Source organism: Cydia pomonella, chromosome 6 (assembly GCF_033807575.1).
Source record: "Cydia pomonella isolate Wapato2018A chromosome 6, ilCydPomo1, whole genome shotgun sequence".
NCBI lineage: Eukaryota > Metazoa > Arthropoda > Insecta > Lepidoptera > Tortricidae > Cydia > Cydia pomonella.
In genome coordinates, this window is record NC_084708.1 from 21,303,632 (window position 1) to 21,328,933 (window position 25,302).

The 25,302-nt window shown below is 38.7% G+C and overlaps 3 protein-coding genes across 3 annotated transcripts in view; 2 read left to right on the forward strand and 1 right to left on the reverse strand.

The window, feature by feature from the left end:
- The first annotated feature begins 495 nt into the window (after positions 1-495).
- On the forward strand, positions 496-2,752 carry LOC133519266 (bifunctional arginine demethylase and lysyl-hydroxylase PSR). Its single transcript, XM_061853275.1, has 3 exons — positions 496-738; positions 1,152-1,855; positions 2,137-2,752. The coding sequence occupies exons 1-3, from the start codon at positions 666-668 to the stop codon at positions 2,521-2,523; spliced, it is 1,164 nt and encodes a 387-aa protein (XP_061709259.1). The 5' UTR covers positions 496-665; the 3' UTR covers positions 2,524-2,752.
- Positions 2,753-3,024: 272 nt separating this feature from the next.
- LOC133519267 (cytochrome c oxidase subunit 5A, mitochondrial) lies at positions 3,025-5,099 on the forward strand. The gene is made up of 2 exons (XM_061853276.1): positions 3,025-3,223; positions 4,506-5,099. The coding sequence occupies exons 1-2, from the start codon at positions 3,087-3,089 to the stop codon at positions 4,825-4,827; spliced, it is 459 nt and encodes a 152-aa protein (XP_061709260.1). The 5' UTR covers positions 3,025-3,086; the 3' UTR covers positions 4,828-5,099.
- A 3,220-nt stretch (positions 5,100-8,319) lies between these two features.
- LOC133519313 (DNA-binding protein Ewg) overlaps positions 8,320-25,302 on the reverse strand; it is a 35,731-nt gene continuing 18,748 nt past the window's right edge. Inside the window, exons 9-14 of the mRNA XM_061853349.1 lie at positions 24,836-24,958; positions 23,699-23,821; positions 22,076-22,214; positions 21,633-21,748; positions 13,055-13,189; positions 8,320-10,960 (exon numbers count right to left, since the gene is read on the reverse strand). Of these exons, the coding sequence (XP_061709333.1) occupies positions 10,916-10,960; positions 13,055-13,189; positions 21,633-21,748; positions 22,076-22,214; positions 23,699-23,821; positions 24,836-24,958 (681 nt within the window). The 3' untranslated portion in view covers positions 8,320-10,915. The remainder of the gene's footprint in view (positions 10,961-13,054; positions 13,190-21,632; positions 21,749-22,075; positions 22,215-23,698; positions 23,822-24,835; positions 24,959-25,302) is intronic.

Sequence of the window (25,302 nt, forward strand, 5' to 3'; positions counted from 1 at the left end):
AAAGTATTTGTTGGGATTTTTTACTTTCATTCATTCTCAAATTTAAAAGTTTGTATGTTTACTTTAAATCAAATAATAATATTTTTGTAATATTACTAATTTTGGTGAATTCCGTTATATCTATCCTAAATCGATCGATTATACCTTTGAACCAGGTGACAACACTACAATAATTACTATAGACAAGAAAACTCTATATAGAGATTTTATGTAATCGAAAAGTTCGAAAACTCGATTGATTGATAATTTGGATAATAGGTATCGGACGCTGGCTAAATTCCATATAGTAGTTTAATTTTATTCAATTAATTGTTTGTACCAATATCGATTATTTCTAGACAATTTTTTCAATAAATTAAATAAAATTATTTTAAAAACATGTGTTGAATGGAATATTTCATTATTGAAAATTTTATCGAATGATTAATCGATATTTATGGGGACAGTATTTGTTACTCGATTTCAATTCGAAAGTTGGCTCTACTCTAGAAACTAGACTAGGGGTAGTGCTCGTTGTGCCGGCGGGGCAGGGGTGGGCGGCGCTGTGGTGAGGTATCAGAAGGAAACAGGAAACTTGCCTTGTCTGTCAAAGTGTCAATGTAACAATTTAGCACAAGGACTTTTGCGGCAATTGTATTCTAAAACCCCGGAAAATTATCACTGAAATGGAAAACGAATACAAATTGTCGCATAAAGCCAAGAAAAGGATCAAGGAAGTAAAAAGGAAAGCTCGACCAGGTGAGTTTACAAAACACAAGCTAAGGGTTTGCAATATTTTAGTCTACATAGTTTTGAAGAATTCATGATGATTACGAATATAGAGGGTCTTTAATTGAATAAAAATATGGTTTACTCTAATTACTATCTTTAAAACATTAGTTCTACGAGATACATCTCATATTGTACAAGTTCCAGAAAGATCTGCATCAACGCGTGGCTAACGTTTGGTTCTTTCACTGTTTGATTTAAGCAACAGTTGCGACCTTCGATTATCGTGTGAAGTCTTTTTCACTAGTTACTGAAATGATGGAAACTTTAGTTAAAACGTCATTAATCTAGAGCAATCAATTTCAGTTTTTATCTTATCAAGTACATTCATTTTTGCAACTCATATTTTCAGGTGCTAATAACATTGTTTTGCATACCCACAGAGTTAGCAGACAAGTACCAATGGACCGCCTGCAAGTATGCCTGTAACTTTGAGGAATTCCTCAAATGTAATGACAATGTAGACAGAATAAGTGAGACCCTGGTCTCGCCACAAGAATTTATAGAAAAATATGAGAAAATTTATAAACCTGTAGTAATAACTAATGTTCAGACAAACTGGAAAGCTAATCACAAGTGGACTTTAGATAGACTAGCTAAAAAGTATCGGAACCAAAAATTCAAGTGCGGGGAAGACAATGAGGGTTATAGTGTTAAGATGAAAATGAAGTATTATGTAGAGTATGCAAGGACAACGACTGATGATAGTCCGCTTTATATTTTTGATAGTAGTTTTGGAGAGCATCCGCGGAGGAAAAAGCTCCTTGAAGACTATGAGGTCCCTACATATTTTAGGGATGATTTGTTTAAGTATTGTGGTGAAGAGAGAAGACCTCCATACCGCTGGTTCGTGATGGGGCCACAGCGGTCGGGGACCGGCATCCACATAGACCCACTGGGAACAAGTGCCTGGAATGCTTTAGTGTTTGGTCACAAGAGATGGTGCCTGTTTCCGACCCAGACTCCGAGGGAGCTGATTAAGGTGACTGGAGCTATGGGGGGGAAACAGAGAGATGAAGCTATTACCTGGTTTAAGCTTATTTACCCAAAGACTCAACTAGATAGCTGGCCAAAGGAATATAAACCTGTAAGATATGATTTTATTTAATGTACCAAAATAGTGCACTGTTTCTGTTTATCCAAAATAGCACAACAAAAGGGATGCTGCAAACAGAATATATTCAGATAAGTCCAGTGTAGGAAAGAATTTACATAATCTACCAGGGTCACAAAATGAAATCTATTAACTAAATACTATAAAGAGTTATTGACATAAGCACCTTGGATAAGATTTTTATCATGGTTTACTGTTATTAAAGAATATTTTAGTATTTTAACCTTGCATACACATTAACCTTATTTTTTCAGGTTGAAATTTTGCAGAAGCCTGGTGAAACAGTATTTGTTCCTGGAGGTTGGTGGCATGTTGTCTTGAACTTGGATGACACTGTAGCAGTTACTCAGAACTTCTGCAGCCGCACCAACTTCCCTGTTGTCTGGCATAAAACTGTCCGTGGACGTCCCAAACTGTCTAAAAAGTGGGTCAAAGTTTTAGAAGCCAAAGAGCCAGATTTGTACAAAATTGCAAGTAGCATGGACCTTAGCCAAGGGACCGGAGTGGCCTCAGACAGTTCATCTAACAGTAGCTCCTCAAGCAGTGACAGTGATAGCAGCTCCTCTGGTAGCTCCAGTGAAGATGATAGTGGCCAGGAAAGCATTTCTGCACACAAAAAGAAGAAGCGGAGGAAAATGTGAACACCAAAAAGCCTTACTGTTAACCTATTAGAAAATCAAGCACCAAGAGAGTCAGACGTATCCAATATTTAGTAAATGTTATTTGTAAGCCTGCCTTTGTTTTTTGTATTATTAGACATAATTGACTAATATTAATTATCGTTGTTTTCATAATAATGAACAATATATCTTTTTTGTTAACAGAAGACATAATATTCTTTTTGAATAAAGTATTCATGCAGTGTAAGAAGTAGTTTCCTTTGTTATCGTGAGAAAGTAGGGACTAATGTAGCCAGCGATTTGTGGACACGACGACGGAATTGCAAATATAATAGGATACAACCATAATATGCAGGAGAATGGAATGAGACACCCCATTCCATTCTATATAGCAAATAGCTGTGTCCCTATTGTACAAAATATAAAGTTCGACTTAAGTCGTACCGTAGTCGAACTTGACTAAACGTAAAATTAACGTGTCCCAACATTACGAAACGTCATTCCCACAAACTGGCAGCTCAGTATTGTCTATGGTTTTCGGCAGCCATTTGTTATCCTTGCTAAAGTTCCTGTAAAATCACAAAATGTTGAGATCAGTAACGGGAAATCTGGCCAATGTCCTCAAAAGGTCTCTGGTTCCTACAGTGAGGGTCAATGGTGCCTTCCAAGTGCGAAAAGCCCATGGCGGCCCCGTCGAGTCCGATGAAGAGTTTGATGCCAGGTTAGTTTTTCATTGACGTGAATTTCGAGTTATGTAACTGAAAAGTAGGAAAAACTTGACATTACCAATAACATTTTCACGATTTCGTATTATTAATAATGTCCTATTATTATTTACACATTTAATTAACGAGTCTATAATTAATTTTAGCATGTGGACACAGGTTTTTACTATCCTCTTAGATAAGAAGTCATAAGGTGTCTGTTATATCAGTCAATTTTCCTTATGCACCTGCAAGCATTTTACGAACAAATGTCACTGTAATATATGATTTAGTTTTCCATTTAAGAAAGCCTTGGAAAATCTGTAAAATAATATTGATTTTGCTCCAATTGCTTTTCTTGTTGGGGTAAATCTCCTTCACTCAATCAGTTCATAGCTGTATCTCAATTTTTAATTGCCACAGCGCACATTAAAATTTATTTAGATTGTATTGGTACTTTAGTAACTTGATAGTGATAAATGAGATGTAACTGTTTCATTTATAATAAAAATTACAAAGAGATTAGACTGTAACTTGAACATTCCATTTTAAGACTACATGTTTAGCAGTGACTGTATTTTAATACTCTTAACCCAATGTCATTCAAATTGTTTTTTTTTTCAACTTAATAATATTATTGTTCACTAGTTAATGATGATGAGCAAGAGATATCTGCTAAAGCAGTAGTTACCTAGAGGTGGAAGCATGTGAGTTTATAAACAGAAGCAACAGAACAACCCTTTATTGACTATGACAGTCATAGTCTGGCCCAAATCGTTAACAATGAAATTAATTTATATTGTTCACTAAAAGTTTTGAATCTAACATAGAGTTAAACAAGTGGCTCTGTGATATACCAAATACCCTCTTTTGCTTTACAATTTTGAAAGTTTCCAAAAACTAAATTGACAAAAAAATTCTAATATTTCACTAGAATCTATTCAGATGTGAGACCTGTCAGACAGACATACAAAAATATTTTTGCCCAAGCTAAAAAGGAAGTAGAGTTGCTTAACTTGTGTTACTTTCTCGCTCTGTCAATAAACACAATAGAAAGTGTAGGCAAAATACTGACTGGCTTTGTAATAGCCCATGCAAGTTTTTTTTTGTAAACTTAAATCACCCTTATTGGAAATACACTTGTGCTGGGCGCCCCATTTCCAGTACAAAATGAGCACACATACATGTTCTTGGCAGTGAGTGTGTTAAATACTTATTACAAACAAGTTGTACTATCATTTCGTATAGTATTCTAAGTGTAATCCAATTGCCATAACAGTTTGTATTTCCTATTTACAGATATGAGCAGTTCTTCAACAGACCCGATATTGATGGCTGGGAAATTCGCAAGGGCATGAATGACCTCTGCGGTATGGACTTAGTACCTGACCCAAAAATCATCAGGGCGGCCCTGCATGCTTGCCGCCGCGTCAACGACTACTCCCTAGCCGTTAGGTTCATCGAGGCCTGCAAGGACAAGTGCGGCCCAAAACAGAGTGAAATCTACCCATACATCATTCAAGAAATCCGACCAACCCTCACAGAACTTGGCATTGAAACTCCTGAGGAGCTAGGCTATGATAAGCCAGAGTTAGCTTTAGAAAGTGTATATGAAATGTAAGGCCATGTGACATTATCAAATTAAGTTGTAGAGGAATTTGTATAATAGTTTTCTTGTCGATTTTTATTTAAAAATTGTGGAAAAGCACACCTTTACCGTTGTAACAGCAAATGTTAATCGACATGCTTATTACCTAATGTATAAAGCATTAGTGGGATATGTTTGTTGTTTCATTTTTATATTTGTGTTTTTATACTCCCTTTGTTTTGTTACCATTGACAGATTGTTTCCCAGTTCAGATTGATATAATAAACAATATGTGCATTCCTTAATTTGCTTGTTTCTAATACTAGTTTATAAACCTATTAAACACGAGAATGTTTTGGTATTTATTTTTTGCTCAAATGGTTTGTGCTACTGGTTTGTACAGTAGCAGAAAATTTTACTTCTCAGCAGGGCTCTGAACCGGTATTGAAATATAGTTCGTGTCATCCACGATGACGCGCAGATTTGTCAAATCTAACCTTTAATAACATGTCAATACGACTCGAGACAAGCGTCGTCGTGAATGACATGATCTATAACTGTTAATATCGTTTTAAAACCGTTATATTATTTCGTTCACTAAAAACAGAATAATTTGATTGAACGCGAACTAAAAATATTCGAAGACGCCTTCATACACATATAGGCGGGCCCACACTGGGCGAGCATACGCCCGAGGCAATTTCCGCGCGCACAAACCGGCCAGTGTAGACGTGCCTCGGACGAGGGCGTGCGCGCGTTTTCCCTCGCCTGAGAAATAGCAATACTTTCTCGTTCTGTCTTGATTCGATATTTTCAGTTTAACCGGTTAATTTCGTTCCACAAAAACGAAAGATGGACGAATTTATTAAATTTAACTGATATCTCAATAGAACAGTACCCCTAGTGTAAATATTTTCGACAGCGAAACGTGACGTACGCGTTTGCGTTAAGTGTCATTTTGTATGAGATTTTTGACTTTCTAAAACGTCCCGCTTGGCGCGCTGTTCAAAAACCCATACAAACTGAGACTTAACGCAAACGCGTACGTCACGTTTCGCTATCGACAAAATTTACACTAGGGGTACAATTCTTTAACCGGTAACCGCAAACGAAATTATTTTTTCATCACACTTGCTCGAAAAAGATCTTATTTCATGCAGGTGTGCTGAAGGACAAAGGCCTATTTACCACCGTCGTATCCAAAATTTCACTTATCCCCCCTCGTTGCACAATGTACTATTCTTCCCGGAAGGATGAACGAAACCGGCTTAAAAAATAAAACTTTCCGAGCCCTGCTTTTCAGTACTTTGAATTCAACAAGAACCAGTGGGGCAATGCTCGTCCTTTCGGGCATTCTCAGCTCAGCATTGCTCCAAGCATTAATTAGGGTTGGCACAACTTGACGCCCCTTTGCATGCACGACCACAGATAAGATAATGACTTGAATTTTGACAACCCTAAATAGCCGAAAGGGTTAGTACGATACATTAGAAAAGAACAGCATGGTTCGTCCCTGAATCGCTGTCAAACTTCGGTTTTGTACGAAGTGTCATTTCTGTACGGTAGTTCTATTTTTTTTTCTGTGCAAGAACTATGAAACGTGCCAAAAGTATATCCCACTTTGGAATACTTTTCCAAATAAGGCTATATCACTACAGTTCGCGTTAATTAACCCTTAAGGGCCTTAAGCCCTTGCCACCACAAAACAAAAAACGCATCTGTACAATAAGATAGACATTACGAATAATGGTTCAAAATAGGGTTGCCAACCGACCCGCTATACGCGGAACGTCCCGTTTCTGAAGCCCTAGAGTATGCGTCCTGATTTCAGACTAGACCAGATTATTAACACTGAAACGAACGTTGTTGTAAATTAAAGTAATTTGTGAACGCGTGATTTTAATCGTGTGCTCACTCGCTTGCTCGGCACGACCCTGCCTTATATTTCCATGTTTTTCAAAACGTTGATGGCCAATATTATATTATTATCCAGAGGCCCAGTGAAGGCGTCCCGCATTTTATACCCAAGTCCCGCAATTTGATCGCAAATCTGTGCCCTAAGGTTGGCAACCCTAGTTCGAAAGACAAGAAAGGAAAGTGTCATATGGTTTCTATAATTATAAATCTTTGATCTAAGCTTAAGCTTGTTAACTTTGATTTGAGCATAGTCTGAAGGCCTACCGCGAACCACGTTCGACGTGTTGCCTCCCTGTCACAATTACGTACGAATTTACAAGTGCGACAGAGAGGCAACACGTCGAACGTGGTTCGCGGTAGGCCTTCTGATCCGATACTAAAGCAAAGGCGCTTTCTAGATAGATTTTCGTACATTGACCCACCTGTTGCCATCTCTGTTGCACGCGCATAATTATATTGCTGTTCCGCCCATGTCACTGTGAGAGTTTGAAAGCAACATAACATATGCGCGTGCCGTGCAAAAGAGATAGCAACAGGCGGGTAAATGTCATCATCTATCTATAGAAAGCGTCTCTTCTTTACTTTTGATGCTGTAGTCACGTCTGAAAATATCGGTACAAAAATATGTATACACTACCTTAATATATGGGCAATTAAGTCGTGTATACATATTTTTGGCACTTTTTCGTATCGATAATTTCAGACGTGACCGTACTACCAAATAAACTCGGAAGTCTCAGAATTAATGCAAAACCGACTCCTAAACTTGATTTTTTCAATGTTTTTTTTTGCTTGACCAGTGAGTGCTGATATGGTAACATGTTATATTTTTGTAATCTACTCAAGACGCACTTTCATTTGATACCCCACATGGTATGCATATTTCTTTTTTTGGCGGCCATTTTGAATTTGAGAAAAGTATTGATAATTCGAAGTGCTAACAGCAATTTTCGGATTCAGCGTTTGCCAAAACCCTAAAATAATTCACTTATCAACTTGTTACATTATTTCGTGAATACTTGTCTCCAACGGCACATGTTTAACAGTTGAGTCAATTAAATACTTCAATCTATAATCCAAATTTAATGAGCTTTCGCAGGAAATAATTAGTTTTCACGTATCACTCGTAATTAAAGAGTTAGCTTATAATTATAATCTAGGTAGGTAATGTGCCATTCAAATACTTATTGTTAGTAATACAGTTGTAAATGAAACAATTTTTTGTACGTAAATACTTTAATGATTGTAATATTCACACAGTCATACCTTTATTTACAATCACAAATTGTACTTAACAACAAAATTGTGCTTCCGACGATATCCGTACAGAACAAAACACAATCTAACTACGCTCTTTGGTATAAATTAAAAACAAAATTAAAATAAACAACTTTCAATATTCAGGTAAAATCAAATGGCTGAATTAGTTAATACTTATTCGTTTCCGTCTTTTCGAAGAATTCTTTTAAATAAATTATATAGAGCTCTCACTTTGTACTCTTCTATGAACCTACCTAATCATTCAATTAATCATTTGTAGTTTTACACTTATGTAAAATGTATAATTGTTGGTGCAATAAAGAATATTTACTTACTTACTTACTTACGTTATTCCAGATTACGTTTACTTAACTAACGTTTAACGCGGATCTTTGGAAACTATGCCTAATTTATAAAAACCTTAAGTTTTTAGAAACATCCGATTGAACCAAAAGAACAGCTTTTGTACAAATTACACAATATTTAAACACGGGTAAGATCATTTCTCTTGGAAAGTTAGTGTTCCCACATAGGAATATATTTTGTATCAACATAGACCACTAAACTAAATAGCCATGCAAAGTCGAAGTCAAAATCCGTTAATGTTTGATGTCCACTAAGCTATTGACTTTGCAAGCTTATCAGTCGAGTCGTCTGGATCAAGTACAACGTACTAGCAGGATGATTACTCTAGTAATTCAGCTAAGTATTTTACACGACTATTTACACGGAAAGTTTCTTTAAATATTTTGCATCTGACTTCTTCGATTGACTTAGAATATTTTGATACTCATTTAGACTAGAATAGTATTCTGACTCGCTGCAGACTAGAATCAAATTAAATAAATAGGTCATAACAGATAAATAAGAAATAAAACAAACAACAATGTTAATAACAATCTAGCTTAAAATAAATAGTACGTAAAAGGAATGTTTCTTATTCGCTAGACGCAAGTCACGCGACTTTTACTAATTAAAATAAAAGCAGGTTGTAAAAAGGTTATTGCACAAATCTCTATCCACTGGATTTGTATAAATAATTTAAGTCTCATAAATAAATAAATTAGTGTAACATAATTAATAAATAATCTAATATAATCTGAATGCCATTGGCATCTCAATTATCTATTCGAGCTTTTATACAATAGAGGAGCTTACCTATCTTGCATTGCGATGAAAAGTTGGACATTCACAATACTGGAAGGCCTAATATTTGTCTGAATGGTAAATGTACTGCAAGAGCACCGCTTCCGCCATCTTGTTTCGGGCGCCATTTTGTTCGGTACCAGGTACGATCAGCAACACACTTAACTATGCCGGGAGACTTTATATTTTCGCAATAAGGTTTAACACTAAAAATTATGTGCGTTGACGAGGGTACTGCAAACCAGAAGTGTGGTTTTACACACACCTAGCTTAGCCGTATCTTAGGTTGGTAGTCTATTTGTCCAATGTGTATTTGCGTCTCACGTTTTGCTTAATGAGAAAGCGAGACGCAATGCACATTGGACAAGTGGAATACCACCCTTCGTTTCAACAGTAGACTGACTGAAAACAACAATATACAACTCTGTAGAATAAAATGACTTCATTTGTCTGTGTAGTATGTGCACCAATATTAACACCAAATTGTATTCTTATTAGATCTAGTGTTTCGTCGTAGTGTTTAAATGTGACGTTCCACGGGTAAAGGTACCTTATTGCGGTTGGCGCTTACGCGTCATAAGCATTGGAGCATCTTAAATAACAGTGTAAGCGCCAACTGTCATAAAATACCTTTACCATTTATTGTTTATATTAGTCGTTACTGTAAAATGACATTTGGAGGAGGTATTCATTGATTTAAATAGGTACCGTGCACGCTAGAGGACCTACCACCTAATTCGGAAACTTAAACTTGACTCTTACTCTTCACGCCACTTAATGGCCTCCTGTGCTGCCCCCTACAGTTCATGCACGCTCCCTAAATTAGTACAGCAAATTTCATACTTTCTAAATCCTGTATCTATCCAGTGACGGCCATAATTGCTGATGACATTTCAACCTGTCATTTAAGTCTCTGCCTAAAAGGCACCACTAACCTTCCAACAAATTGCATGCAATTTTCATATGTCTGTGGCCTTTTATTGATCGACTGAATTTGTTTCACTTACTTAGACAGACCCTACCCGAGCGTCGGCGTCTAATCAACTCTATGGCTGTTGCTCGACGCAACGTTGGCGCAACTGACCTGACCTGACGCTGACGCTCAAAAGACACTAGTGTGGGGTGTCCTGTCCTTTAGGGTTGATTGCATCTGTCTGTCACAGTTAAAATGTTCCCTAAATTTTATTACATGGGAAGTATCACGGTTCTCTACTGAGTGACGTTGATCAGTCCGTCGTTTGTGACTGGTGCAACTGGTACTTAGTCGGGAATGTATCGTAAATTGCACGCGATTTGTTGCAAGGTCTGTGTATCTCTTAAGGGCTCATCATACTACAGCCGCTCACGCCCGCTGCAGTGTAACAAAGCCTCTCCTAAGCTCATAGCTGCCCTGTTAAGGTAAAAAGCTGTATATTAATATTAATAATATTAAATTATAACCGCCGTAGACATATAAAGACATATCCAGATACAATATCCAACTTATTTCACCGCAGTCCGATATGTAAGACGTCGTGTGTCTTCGTACCGGGGGCGATGGGGGTGATGAGTATAATCTGAAAGTTCCATTTACAATTTCATTTCTTTTTGAGATACCGCCTTTTACCTTAGCGGGGAGATTGTCAGTGTCACCATCCTAAGTCCTAGTTCCCATGGCCGTCCCGGCCCGCGGGCGCGGCTTGAACCACACGAGCGGCGGCGGAGGCGGCGGCGGGGGCGGGCGCGGGCGCGGCGGCCGCTACGCGCGCTCCTCGCCCAGCTCCGAGTCGGAGTCGGCCTGCGCCACCAGGGTTAGCAGCTAGGAGTCCGCTACCACTGCGTCGCGCTCCGCTTTCACTTGTTGCTGAAACGTTCAGTCACTAATGTTCATTTGGTTTCAATTCACGAGAATTACGTTTACATTTTATAAATTCATTTAAACCGCGGGCTAGGAGCATATTTCGTCAGTCATCGCCTCCCGGCTGATAAATAAATAAATATTTTATAGGACATAAATAAATATTATAGGACAGGCCGTCTGCCGGTTTTATCGCCGTGGAATGACCGTCAGCTGTAAAATGAACATGTAAAAAATATGCGCCTACCACTTTATGTGCGGCAAAGTATGAGTAATGTGTAAATTGCGTAATCCGTTGATGGCTTTTTAGGCGATTACGCCCGATGAAATGCTACATGCAAGGTTTCATGATTTGTTTTTGCAATCATAAAAGGTATAGCGCTTATTTTTTACATGTTCATACAGCGACCAGCTGATTTTCTTACCACCGCGATATAACCGGCTGACGTTTTTTTTAATTAACAACAGCATCTGAACTATCATTTCACAAAGAATCAAACGGGAAGCGATGACATTTTTTTTTTGTTTTACGTGTTTCGGTGGCTGCCATTCCTCAACCCACCAACGGAGCGGCAGCTGGCGACCACGAGGGTTCATCATACCTAGCCGTTAACCACTACACGAGTTTTCAGCCGGGAGGCCGGTAAATTGGTTTTCAGCCGGGAGGAGGTAAATTGGTCATAGAAATTGTGCCTGGCTCGCGGTCTAATTAATTTATCATGAACTCGTACAGCTTATTGCGACGAAATAAAGTCTACCGAAGACCCGTTCTGCTGTCAGCTGGATCAATAGTTGCCAGCTGTTATGAGAACAGTATGGTCAAGTGAGAAACACCAGTTACTCGCGCGTACCTACTTGTACAAGATGCAAGCAACTGAAGCAAGGTGGAGTTTCCAACGCTTACTTCATTTCATCTTAAAGCAGAATTCCACCAGTATACGGCACTGTCTGGCACAATAATATTCAGTACAGAAATGCTTGTGCCGCACACTGGTGGAATCCCGCCTTTAGAAGCGCTGTTGAGCGTCATTTTTCTATATAAGTAAATAGTTTATGCCGTCAATAGCGAATATGAGCCCTTCACACACATGCTAAAGATTCCTATGTCAGAAGAGAGTAGGCCCCTCTGTTTCTCGGTGCCTAACTTGCACAAGTTATGATCATATGCTCCACACTATTAACCTAATGAGGATAACGTTAATATAAACTATTGAGTTTGGATCGCAGAGAGAGGTGAGGAAAGCCATTGCAACCGTATGAGCATTATCATCGGGCGAGTTACGTTTTCAAACTGCTTCTGTTAAATCTATGACGTATTCTATGACGCACCATGGCTTTGGCGAGCACGGTGGCGACAATGGGTCTCTATCGTTTCCCATAAAGTTTTAAGTCATAATGTATTGTTTGTCCGAATTTTCGTTAGTCATAATTAGGGTTTTCTCAGAAATGCGTAACTTTTCAGGATTGCCATAAAACAAACCTAACCTATCTATAGGATAACCTAAGGAAATTCCTGAAAAGTTAACGGTTTCAGAGTTATGACTTATGACTAACGATAATATGACTATCATTACATTATGACTTTCAATAATTGGGTACTTGACATATGTTGAATATTATAACAAAATTTAGATAAACGGATAGAAAATGAGACAATTTAAAAAGACATATTGAGATTATAAAAAAATTACAAGGCTCCAGTCTGTAATTTTTTTTTTTACTTTCGAAATATAATAAGAAAATATTACCATTCGATTCCTTGCATTTTATTGAAAAATAAATTGTATGACAACTATTTACATAAACACAATATTTCAGGGTTAAAACAGCCATTCTCTTGATCTTCCATACATTTAGGACAGACTTATGTAATGTGACGTCACATCACATTATCATTTTGTTAGAGGCGTTTCAATCGTCAAGTGCGAGCGTCAGACTTTAACTCTCATTTCTGACCTTTGTATTGCTTAAATGCCATGAGTCCTATATAGACATTTGATCCCCAGGAAAATCAAGATCGATTGACATTATTTCCAAAAAATTGTCAAGTAGCCAATTATGCCAAACAAAGGGACGACAATACACAAGACTTCTACGTACCATGGCCTTGGTGAGCACGGTGGCGTCTTTGAGACTGAGCACCTGCAGCACCTGCGCGTCGCCGCCCTGCAGCATGACTTGCGCCACGCCGCCGCCCATCCCCAGCGCTTCTAGGCCTTCGCCGTTTTGCTCGACCTGGAGGATGATTAACGTTACATTTATTTATTTATTATTGCACAAAACGTATCGTACAAAAGGAAGACTAAATGACAAAAGGCGTTAAACCACATTTTAGGGTTTTCACATAACAGCAACTAGGAAGTCGTATGCTTTAGGTGTGGTAAAATGTCATTTTTTTTGTCAATTGCCCCATGTATATATACCTAGGTACTTTATCACAATGATATTTACTACAAAATATCTGATCAGCCTAAATGTCTATGTTTTTGAAGATTTTGGGGTAGATCCAATAGAAGTTTTTTATCCATCCACCTCACAAAGTCCTATTTATAAGATTTGAATTGAAAAACACCCTGAATAAATGGAATCTTCATTGTTTTTTTTATCGATACACACTGTCTCCTCGAAACTAGAATAAAGGAAAAAAATATTATTCTCGCCAAATATAACTAAACTGATAAACTGACATTAATACACCAACACAATATCTCAGGCCTGTGCCAGGCAATATTTGCGGTACTCTGTTAAGTCAGCAGTACTTCGACGATTCTAAGATTGAATTTGAATGACACAAAACTACTATACTTCTTATTATAAAAATAGCAATAAAACACGAAATAAAGAAACGTATACACACCTCATGCAGGCCATTAAGTGCGGAAGCGACGAGCTATGTACAAAACTAAAATGTGCGGAAAGTTTCCAAATAAATCTCAAACCACTCAGGAAATCAAGCTCATGTTACGATTTAACTCACTCATGCACTCCTAGTTCTTGAAAATGGAGATCTACGCTCTCCGAAACATGACGCACGAGTGACGAAAATATGAGTGTTAAACCGTAAAATTTAAATTCGATCGCAGGAAATTGATTCCCCATACATATGAGTTTTATACTCAAAATTGGAAATTTTCCGCCGGGACAGCAGAGGGCCTACGGTGAAAACCGAAGTTCGCAAATTGCGGGCATCTTTCTCTGTCACTCAAGCCTTAAGTAAAGTAAAAGAGAAAGCTGCCCGCAATTTGGAAACTTCGATGTTCGCGGTAGGCCCTCTGTATACAAAACACAATGAAACACACGAATACAATGGGAGCGTTTAATACAAATCAACTAGCAATGAGCGACGCCGTGAATGCAATATCATACTCAATATATCTATATCTCATTCAAATTTTACTAAAACAACACGACCATTTTTCCGTTGGTAAATTTACACGGAAGAAAAATAAGCTGTGTAGATACTTAGAGCACAAGGTGGCGTTGAAATTGTAAAAAAGTTAATACTTTTATTACTTATTTTCAAATCATAAAAATATACTTACACTTATAATACTTACCGACTTGGTTGTAGAATTAAAAATATAAAAGTAACATTTTACTCCTTAAAGAAGCATCATGATATTTTTAGTTTGCAAGACACTATAGAGCGTTCGGGCATTCTCGGCTCCGTTAGGCTCAGCATTGATCCGAGCAATTATTAGGGTTGGCACTACTTGACGTCCCTTTGCAACCCTAAATAGCCGAAAGGGATAGTGTAGTCTCTGAATCGCTGACAAACTTTTGTAGGAAGTGTCACTTCTGTACTATTATTTATTCTGTGGCAAAAGATTGTAGGATATTGTATTCAAAGCGCCGCAACTAATAAAGATACTAACATAATATAAAAACTCTACAATACTTGACAAACAAAACAAGTTCAAATGAATATTGTAACAAGCCAGTGCCACACTGCCATACACAAATAGTTCAATCACACTGGCGGACGTTCGCAGCATGAAAACGTTTGTACTTTCCCCCGTACTTTACCTAAACACACTCGGCGACCGTTTAAACGCACCCAGTGTGTTTGCACTCTAAATCATATAGCGCTACTGTATCACGCGAGCCAATTGCGACACACGGTATAGGGCGCAAGGCACACTGCATCCGATTAGCATGTCGCTCTGATGTTTGAGCGAGATAACGCTATGCGCGTATTATAGCGACATCACGCTCGCACGTGCGAATCGGAAGCAGTGTGCTAAGCGCATAACTAGCAGATGCCACAATGAGCCAGTTGTACAGTCGCCATCAGATATATCGGAGCGGCAGAGGTGCTCAAAAATATCTGAACACGCATTTGTTGTCAAGGCGTTAGAGTGCGTGTTCAGATATTTTTGAGCACATTGGCCGCTCAAATATATCTGATGGCGACTGTACACTACACTTTTTTTAATTTGTGATTTTTACGTTATTTCTACTCCGAACCATGAGCTCTTTGGATTCTAATAGGAGCAAAAAGTGCTCTCTCGAGGCTCTGCGTATAAAATAACGTAAAAATTATAAAATTTGTAAAAAGTGTGATGTAATAAAAACTTTGAAGAACCACCGTAGTCTTTGATAAGTTTCTGACGTACTCCAGATAAAATGTAAAGCTAAACTTTACATACACAATTGAGTCACTGTACACTTGGAGAGTCAAAGGATTTTGGCTGGTTGCTTGACAGCTAACAGTGCCATAGATTTTGCGGTGATTTACCTCTAAATATGTATAAGTAAAAGAAATTACCACTTTTTGTGCCCCGGATATTCTTGGACTGTATGTCTTTGATGACTCAACTGTATGTCTTTGATGACTCAATTGTCTATGTCGTTACATAATAGCGCTATAGTAAATAAATACACTCAAGAGGAGTGAAAACGGGTAAATTTACACAAAAAAATAATAAAAATAGATCTGTTTTCGATGCTCTCGAGTGTAGAACAGAACTATGGTAAACACGGCATGCCAACATAATAACATACAGCTAAAAACAAAATCCGACGCCCACACGTCTAGTTCGTTGGGTCCTGACGAATTCTTTGGTAAAAATAATCGGAGCTCGAAAGAGCGGAGAGTCAAAAGGTGCGTTGTAACTAAAATAAAAACGAAAAGTTCACCAATACAAAACTGATCAAACCGCCGGGGCCTGTTACATACGTTTTGATTCAGTTTGACTAGTGTCGTGTCATCTCCGCTCCCTTCTATGCTCCATGTCTGCCAACATAAGAATCAACACTTGAAACACAATGGCCGACAACACACTGGTAATATATTATTATTTTATTATGCTAAAACACCTCTGGTAATCATGTGTACTAAAATACAAGGAAATGTCCTTGAAATAACTTCAATATGCGCACTTTTATGTAACAATGGGCACATACTAGTTTTGAGATCGATCAAGACGAAAAGGAAGATTTCCTATTTCTGTTTGATCTTTATTAATTTTGTTACACACACATCTAAATTATTCGTTACATAAACGTGCGGCTGTTATAATTATGGCCAAAGAGAATTTGAAATAGAGGTGGACTGTCAAAGAAAACTTTCGACTTTGATTCTTATTATTTCACTAATATGTGTTAAATTAGTTAAATATCAAAAAGTGGCGCCATCTAATAGATCAAAGGGCAAAGGTATGGCGGCATCGTTTCGAGCGATGGCGCCACAACCTTTAGTCTATGCCCGGTAAGATGGCGCCACTTATTGATATTTAACAAATTTAACACACATCACTGAAAGAGTAATGATCAAAGTCAAATGGCGTTCTAAAAGTTTTAATCATGTGTCGAAAGATGGCAGTAAATGTACTGTGTCTACTAAGTTTTCTTTGACAATCCACCTCTATTTCAAATTTTCTTTGTTATGGTTTTACAAATATAGAGTTTATATAACACATTATCATGCATTATAAAACAGGACACTCGGTTTTGGTAAACAATCAACAACGCAAACACAAATTAAAACCAACCCTGTAACTTATTAGAACAATAATATCACAAAACTAAAGTTATAAATTTCCTATGATCAGTATAGCGATAGCGTTTCCCCGCTGGGATCCAAGAGAAGCGTAAGTATAAGGCCTGAGTACACGCTCGAGCTGGGCGTGCATCGGAGCGGGGAGTGCGGCGTGCATATTAAACAAACGCAAACGTATTGGAGCGGCCGCAGTGCACGTTGCTCACATCACGCCACGCTGCACGCCCCGCCGAACGCTCCGCTTCGAGCGTCCACTCAGGCCTTACACTGAGCTCCATTCTCATAATCAAACGTGAAGTATTAATCATAATCACATATTTACATCCGTTTTTGAATTGCACAGATGCAAGGAATTCGAGTATTGAGATCCAAAGGTCTTTAATTCAGACCTAGCTAAGTTGGCAGCGAGTTTCGCCAAGACGGCGCAAGTGTTATTTTAAACGTCAAACTTCCATGAGATTATGACGTTTAAATAACACTTGCACCGTTTCCCAACTTAGCTTGTTCTGACTCTACCGTAGTTAGAGAGTTTTTGCCTTTTGAAGTATGTAATTATGGGAGCTTTCAGAAAATAGTGTAGCTCATTAGCGAGAATAGCTAAGAAAAGTTAATCATTGTCAGTCATGTGACAACTATTAAGCATAAAATCTTAACGGAAATCAAGTTTTTGCCTTTTTTAGGGTTCCGTACCCAAAGGATAAAACGGGACCCTGCTTACTAAGACTCCGCTGTCCGGCAGTCTGTCTGTCACCAGGCTGTATCTCATGAACCGTGATAGCTAGCTATCACAGTTGAAATTTTCATAGATGATGTATTTCTGTTGCGTAATACTAAATACTAAAAAGTACGGAACCCTCGGTGGGCGAGTCCGACTCACACTAGTCCGGTTTTATTTAGATTGTAATATCGCTTATAGTTTATGAAAATAACACCAAAACCAAGTTTTTATTAAAATTGAATGCTTAATTAATTATCATCACAAAACTAACAATGATTAACTTTTTTTATTTACTTCACAACTCACGCTATTAGGTACACTATTTTCTGAAGTTCCCTTATACACATAAGAAACCAAACAATTCATTTTTATTAATAAATTCCGAATCAAAATGCAAAAGTTAAAGGATTGGAAATAACAACAGACAAAATCAACACACAATAAAATTTCAATTAAACTATGAACAACACAAATACAACTCGGTAAATAAAAATAAAGCACTACGTGCACTTAAATTAATATACACCAAAGTAAAATACTATTGACATGCGTTTCCTTAATAATTTACGTAAAATCGCAACTATGTGGCTTATTAATCAAATAGTTTTTCTGTTTGTATTCAGTTCAGACTTAAAATCGTTCATTGAAATGTAAGTGGGACATTTTATTTAGAATTTAGTATTGTATACTACACTTTTATTTTTCAATTTTGATTTTTTGTTATTTAATAAAACAAAACCAAGTCTTTATAAGAAGGTTCGAGTCCTTTCAATCCTTTACCGCATATGCACACCACATATATGATATACATGATATACATATATATATGACAGTCAAATATTGAACTCTTTTGACAGCTATGAAAGTTCAAATTTAAACAAAATATTTTTTTGACATACTTTAAGTGGTTAACATGCACTTAAAATACTCGATAAAGAACTCGACTTGGGACTTAAAAGATTCAGATTTTTTGTGACGTAAAAAAGAATCAATTTTTTCAAATTGAATCCAAAGACTCGAGTTCTTCAAATTGAATCCAAAGACTCGTGTTCTTCAAATTGAATCCAAAGACTCAAGTTCTTCAAATTGAATCCAAAGATTCGAATTCTTTACCAACACTAAGTGTTTTACTACTCTAAATAAAATAGCCCACGTATAAGTGGATATTTTCGTATGATTCCTTTCGGAACAAGATTCTACTTAAATAAAGAATCTAATCTTTGACAAGTCACTGTGTAATAAAAAAATACTTGTTTTATGTTTATAACTTTATACTAATGCCCAGATGTGCTAATACGAAAGTTGCCACTTGACAGTGAACAAATAGGGCAAAATATATTAAGAATAAATAATTAAATCCATGTTTACTTTTATAGTACTCTTTGACTTGACTAGCGTTGAACACTAAAGTAATACTTTCCAGAAATAATAGCCACAAGGTACTGTTTAGTGTAAATATGTACCTGTCACTATTTCAAGAATATAAAAAAATATATTGCGACTTGACTTGCTAACTGCAACGGTTATATATGAATAATAGTATGCAAAAACCTTACCAATGAACAAAAGAACATACATAATCACTAAAAATAATGCCACAAATAACGTTTCATTGGTATCTGTTAAACTCTAAATTTGTATTAGCATACTTACAATTAAAGGTCAGGGGCCTGTTTCAAAAAGCTTATAACTTATATTGTAAGATGATAGTCTCCTTTCAAATCTTTCGATTGTAAAAGTTGCAAGTTTTGATGAAACAGGTCCTATGTCTAAAGGCTAACTCAATAAAATGAGGACCAATATAAATAATATCACAAATCTTATGTGACATACACCCAAACCTACACGAGTTGGTTGCCATCACTTTTCTTATATTTGAACACATTTCTGACACCCCCACACTTTTCGTTACGTCGCGATTATTCTTGAGTCGGCATATAAAAACCGTCGCTTTCCAACGACGTGATATCGATATGATAGCAAAGATAGTTAAAATTTAAATTTTGAAATTCTGGGAGTTTAAATAAACACGCACAAATTGGCTTTTGAAAAATATTAGAAAATCGTCATAGTTTACCAAAACTTTATGACATAGGTGGCTACCTATTTAAGACTAAGGTAATGTTGATATGCGTATCCAAACTAAATATTTCTAGTTGTTATGTTATAATATTTTCATCACACTTGCTCGAGAAAGATCTTCATTCATGTAGGTATACTGAAAAATAAGGGCACGTATTGTTCCCACGGGAATTATGGATTGTGAAAAAAAAAAAGCTACAACTCCCTATAATAAGGAGTTACAGCTTTTTTAAATTGCGTCACTAATAATTCATACAAACCAAGTAGGTATAAATGAGTTTTACTTTTAAAATTCTGACGTTTATAATTTATTTTTATTGTTCATCTTAAAAAATATTTAATTTCATTAATAGCAGTTTAAACTATTTTTACAGATTTTTTAATTGTGGCTGAATGCCGGATTCAGACTCTGTGCCTTCGATGCCTAACCTGTCATCGCTAGGTCACCTGTATTTAAGAATTTTTTTGCTTAAAATTTAGTCCTTTCTTCGCAAGTGTGATGAAAAACATTGTGTGTAAATCCGAGGGTAAGAACATTGCAAACTCGAGTCTTTAATGCACTCCAGCCGGTGGCTGACGTGCATTTAAAGACCTAGTTTGCAACTTAATTTGACTAAATTTAGATGGCAATCAACTGTGTAAGTAGTTAAACTAGCTAGTAAGTATAATGGCACGGTTCGATATTCTATCATTGTACTGGTTTCTTTGGTATCGTTATTCAATTTCTTTTTTCACGCGTATTACTTGAACCGCAGCTACCTGTAAATTATACCTATTTAGTAATGATATTTATTGATTAATTTATTTCGTGGGTGGAGGTGGGGCTATATTTTCTTTACTGACAAAGCAATGTGTCCATCAACGCAGTATTTATTTAGTAAAGTAAAAGCAAACCCAACAAAATAAAAAATACTTAACGGCACAAGGAACGTCAAAGGAAAAGTCATGCCAAATTTGCCAAAATAATGCGGTTTCAGGCTGGTGGTCAGTGATAAAATGAAATAAAATGTCCTGGGTTTTCGATTATACTTCGTTTTCTTAGCATTAGAGGGTTAACGATCTTGATGCGTTTTTGTATTGAAAAATAGTAACTATAAAACCAAAATTTAGTCGTTATCTTTTATCTATTTTTCAATTTGTTCACTCTATTTTATTTTATGTCTTTCTCCTTCTTGTCTGTTACCTTTCGTGATTTTTCTCACTTGATGGTCTCATCGGAAGATCAGCGCTGGAAGCCACCAGCAACATGCTGAGATGAGGCCATTTCGTGGCACTTTATACTTTCTTTGTTTTTGTTATATTATGTAACGCGTCTTGAGTTTACGAATAAAAAATATTCTATTCTATTCAAAATAAGCTGCAACTTATTTTTCAAGTGTTTTTCAATAAGACAAGTCAAGATAGCTTACCTTCTTTCTAACGCTAAAAATAACGAAGTTCAGTGCGGTTTTGACTTATCTTCCTGACGACCGGCGTTCTACACATAGTATGGAAGGTAGAGGTAAGGAACAGAGGAACAGGAATCTCCATATACCAAAATGTGTCCGCCAAATATCCATAAATAGGTGGCGCTACAATACCTAGAATACTTGAGAAAAAAATCTAATCATAAACAGCGCACTTCACTCAGTCAATAACGCCTAGGTTCTTAGCTACTCTAGCGCTACTCTGAAGAGATTTGGAACTATTATTTATAGCTGACAGCTGGACACTTTTGCAACAATTCTGCCTAAGGAGTTTCTGGTCCTTGCCTCTACCTTCCATAATAGGATTAATAGGTCACAATGAAGTTTTGACAGCTGTCAATTTGACAAAGGTAGCAACTTTTGACAGCCAGTCGCCAGGGAGCTATGGCAGGCTACAAGCGGGCACGGTACCTGCACCAGCGGCGCCACGCACACGCCGTCCTGCTGCTGCATGGACGCCACCATGGACTGGTACACGGACGCCGACACGGGCACCGTGATCACGCCCGACACCGACACTGGGTACCCTGCAACACAGTATTACATTGTTTACACTAATTACCACTAACATAAATAGATTTACATACACCTGTTGCGTGTGTGGACGCGGGATCATCTCTCGCGTAGGGACTATGCAGCCGCGAAAGCAAGTGTCGTCACCAGGATGCTGTTTAAAACATCTGACGCAGATGAAAAGGCCTATGCTATGATAATGTTACCCGCAATCGCAGACGGGTAAGATAGCTCAGACTAGTTTCTCAACGGATGTCGTCATTTTTTGTATGTAACCTGTATTTGTAAATAAACGTTTTTGCAAGTTTTGTACAATCTGCTTATCTGTATATATATCTTACCATGTCCGTCCTCGCCGGTGAGAATGATCTGCCCGTCGTGGTTGAGCGTGGCCTCGGCCACGGCGTTGAGGTCGACTGCGACCGACTCGCCGTCCAGTGTTTGGACAACTCCGCTTGCGCCGCCTTCGCCAGAGTGGATCTGTAAATACGATACAAAACCATTGGGCGGGTCCACACAGAGCGAGCATACGCGCGAGGCAATCTCCTCGCGCACAAAACGGCCAGTGTAGACGTGCCTCAGCCTAGGCGGCGCGTGCGTTTTCCTCGCCCGAGCACGCCGCCTCGGCTAAAATCGTACTATTAAAATGTGGACGTACATATTAAACCAGGACAAGCGCCATGATTTTTATTGGGCATCGCTACGTTTCACGTGAAATTTACCCACCGTGCATTTTTAGTTATTAATCTCAATATTTTATATATTTGAATTCTTCTTCTATTTATGTTAACTGAAATCTTAGGATCATATAAAAAGTCGGCACGGATAACCCAAGTAGTTAAGTGAGTATTTTTCGTTGTAAAATTTGGCACAGACAAGACAATGGTCAAGACGAGACGCAGTGTGAAAATGGTAACGTGTAACGAAATCCATTATCGCAATGATAATAGCGTGGCAGGGGTAGAGCTGCATGAGTGCCACGGACTCGTCCGGGTTGTTTATGGCCCCGCTGTTCTGTGATATCTGTTGTGAACGTGACCCACCACTTGCGCTGTGGTGCTGATCGGCAGCGTGATGATGGGGTGAATGGGTCGAGGTGCACGGACCCTTCCGGGTCGGTTATGGTCTGTAGCACCGCTGTGACATTTGTAGTGGACGTGACTCACCACTTGCGCCGTGGTGCCGTCCGGCAACGTGATGATGGGGTGCGAGGGGTCGATCTGCACGAGAGACACGGACCCGTCCGGGTCGGTTATGGTCTGTAGCACCGCTGTGACATCTGTAGTGGACGTGACTCACCACTTGCGCCGTGGTGCCGTCCGGCAACGTGATGATGGGGTGCGAGGGGTCGATCTGCACGAGAGACACGGACCCGTCCGGGTCGGTTATGGTCTGTAGCACCGCTGTGACATCTGTAGTGGACGTGACTCACCACTTGCGCCGTGGTGCCGTCCGGCAACGTGATGATGGGGTGCGAGGGGTCGATCTGCACGAGAGACACGGACCCGTCCGGGTCGGTTATGGTCTGTAGCACCGCTGTGACATCTGTAGTGGACGTGACTCACCACTTGCGCCGTGGTGCCGTCCGGCAACGTGATGATGGGGTGCGAGGGGTCGATCTGCACGAGAGACACGGACCCGTCCGGGTCGGTTATGGTCTGTAGCACCGCTGTGACATCTGTAGTGGACGTGACTCACCACTTGCGCCGTGGTGCCGTCCGGCAACGTGATGATGGGGTGCGAGGGGTCGATCTGCACGAGAGACACGGACCCGTCCGGGTCGGTCATGGTCTGTAGCACCGCTGTGACATCTGTAGTGGACGTGACTCACCACTTGCGCCGTGGTGCCGTCCGGCAACGTGATGATGGGGTGCGAGGGGTCGATCTGCACGAGAGACACGGACCCGTCCGGGTCGGTCATGGTCTGTAGCACCGCTGTGACATCTGTAGTGGACGTGACTCACCACTTGCGCCGTGGTGCCGTCCGGCAACGTGATGATGGGGTGCGAGGGGTCGATCTGCACGAGAGACACGGACCCGTCCGGGTTGGTTATGGTCTGTAGCACCGCTGGCGCGTATTGTGACATCTGTATGTAAGATAAATTATTATTTGTACTTATTCAAATTTATGTTAAGCTCTTATTCCGAATCTTAACTTAAATAATTCATGTTGTGATTGCCTTTAAGTGGGGGATCAATTATAAATGTGTTCTTTTAGTATTTAAATTATAGTAGGTGAATTGTATCTTCTGTTGGTGATCCTAATAAACAAATAAATCAATTATTTCATCTTTATTCTCAGAACTTCTGACCCCTATTCCACCAATATGACAATTGGCATCTACAATTGACAATCTTGATCACATTGGACAGGTGGAATACCATCCTTAACGACACGGAAATGAAGAGGAAATTGTCAGTGTTCATTCATTAATTTAATCCATTGTTGTTATTTTTGTGTCAGTTGTAAATTGTCACCGTGGTGACCTGAGGAGCCTGGTCGTCAATCATTATCAGATTTTATCATCGTGGGAGTCACTTTTTAGTATGTAAGTGAAGCATGCCACGATTGTTAATAAAAGGGAACCTATCATTCGAATAAAACGTCCGAACGCTTTACGAGGCGACTAGCCGGTATTGTTTTAGAAATTCTTAGCTGCCACTGAGAAGTAAACCATGGCCCTCTCATTTCAACATTTTGAGTTAGAAAATATAGTTTTTAAATGTGTTAAAATGCCAGAAATCATTAATGTTGAAATGCCAGATCATAAAAGCGGCGGGTAATAAAATGTCGGCGAGTGATTTTCAGGTAGCGACGTTTCATTTTGTCAATACCTCGTTTTTGCTAGAAAAAGTCCTAGGTTGGCTAGGGTGGCTAGGTTGTGCCAGTTACTTTCTAACAAGTATGTAAGTGACTTACATACTCGATGACAAGGTAGATAATATAAAGGGCAACCAACATTATCCGAACAGATCGTCCGATGTATTATTTAACCTGGAGACTTTTCATTTCAAGAAATTTTGTGTTAGAAAATATAGTTAATGATACAAGGTCATCAAATTATGGTCTAAGCTGCGAAGATTAAAATCGCTAGTCGTACATCGACGTCGGTGAGCGTCATCTGGTCGATGCACACTTGCTGGCTGGCCAGCACGGCGGGCGCGGCGCGGCCGGGCGAGCCGCGCGACGAGTTGGACGACGCGGACGGCATGCAGGCCGATATCTGTTACCGGGTCCAGGGCGGCAGTCCGAATGAAGCGTTAAGAGGAGGTCATCATTACATTAATGTGTAAGAAAAATCCAAGTGCCACAATCAAAAACAATTACAAAGTTAGTAATAAACTGACAGTAATAATATACATAGAGTAAACATGCTTTCCACATGTCACTTTAAACAGTACGGCCCCATTATTGCCTTGCGTCGCGTCGTTGCAACCCACTAACCTTTTAGCCGCCGCCGTAAAAATAAAATAAACCGCCGTAGTCTGATAAATAAGACAAAACTTCGTACCGGCGGCGCCACGACCATGCTCGATGAAAAATTCTAAGTGCAAACGTCGCAAAGAT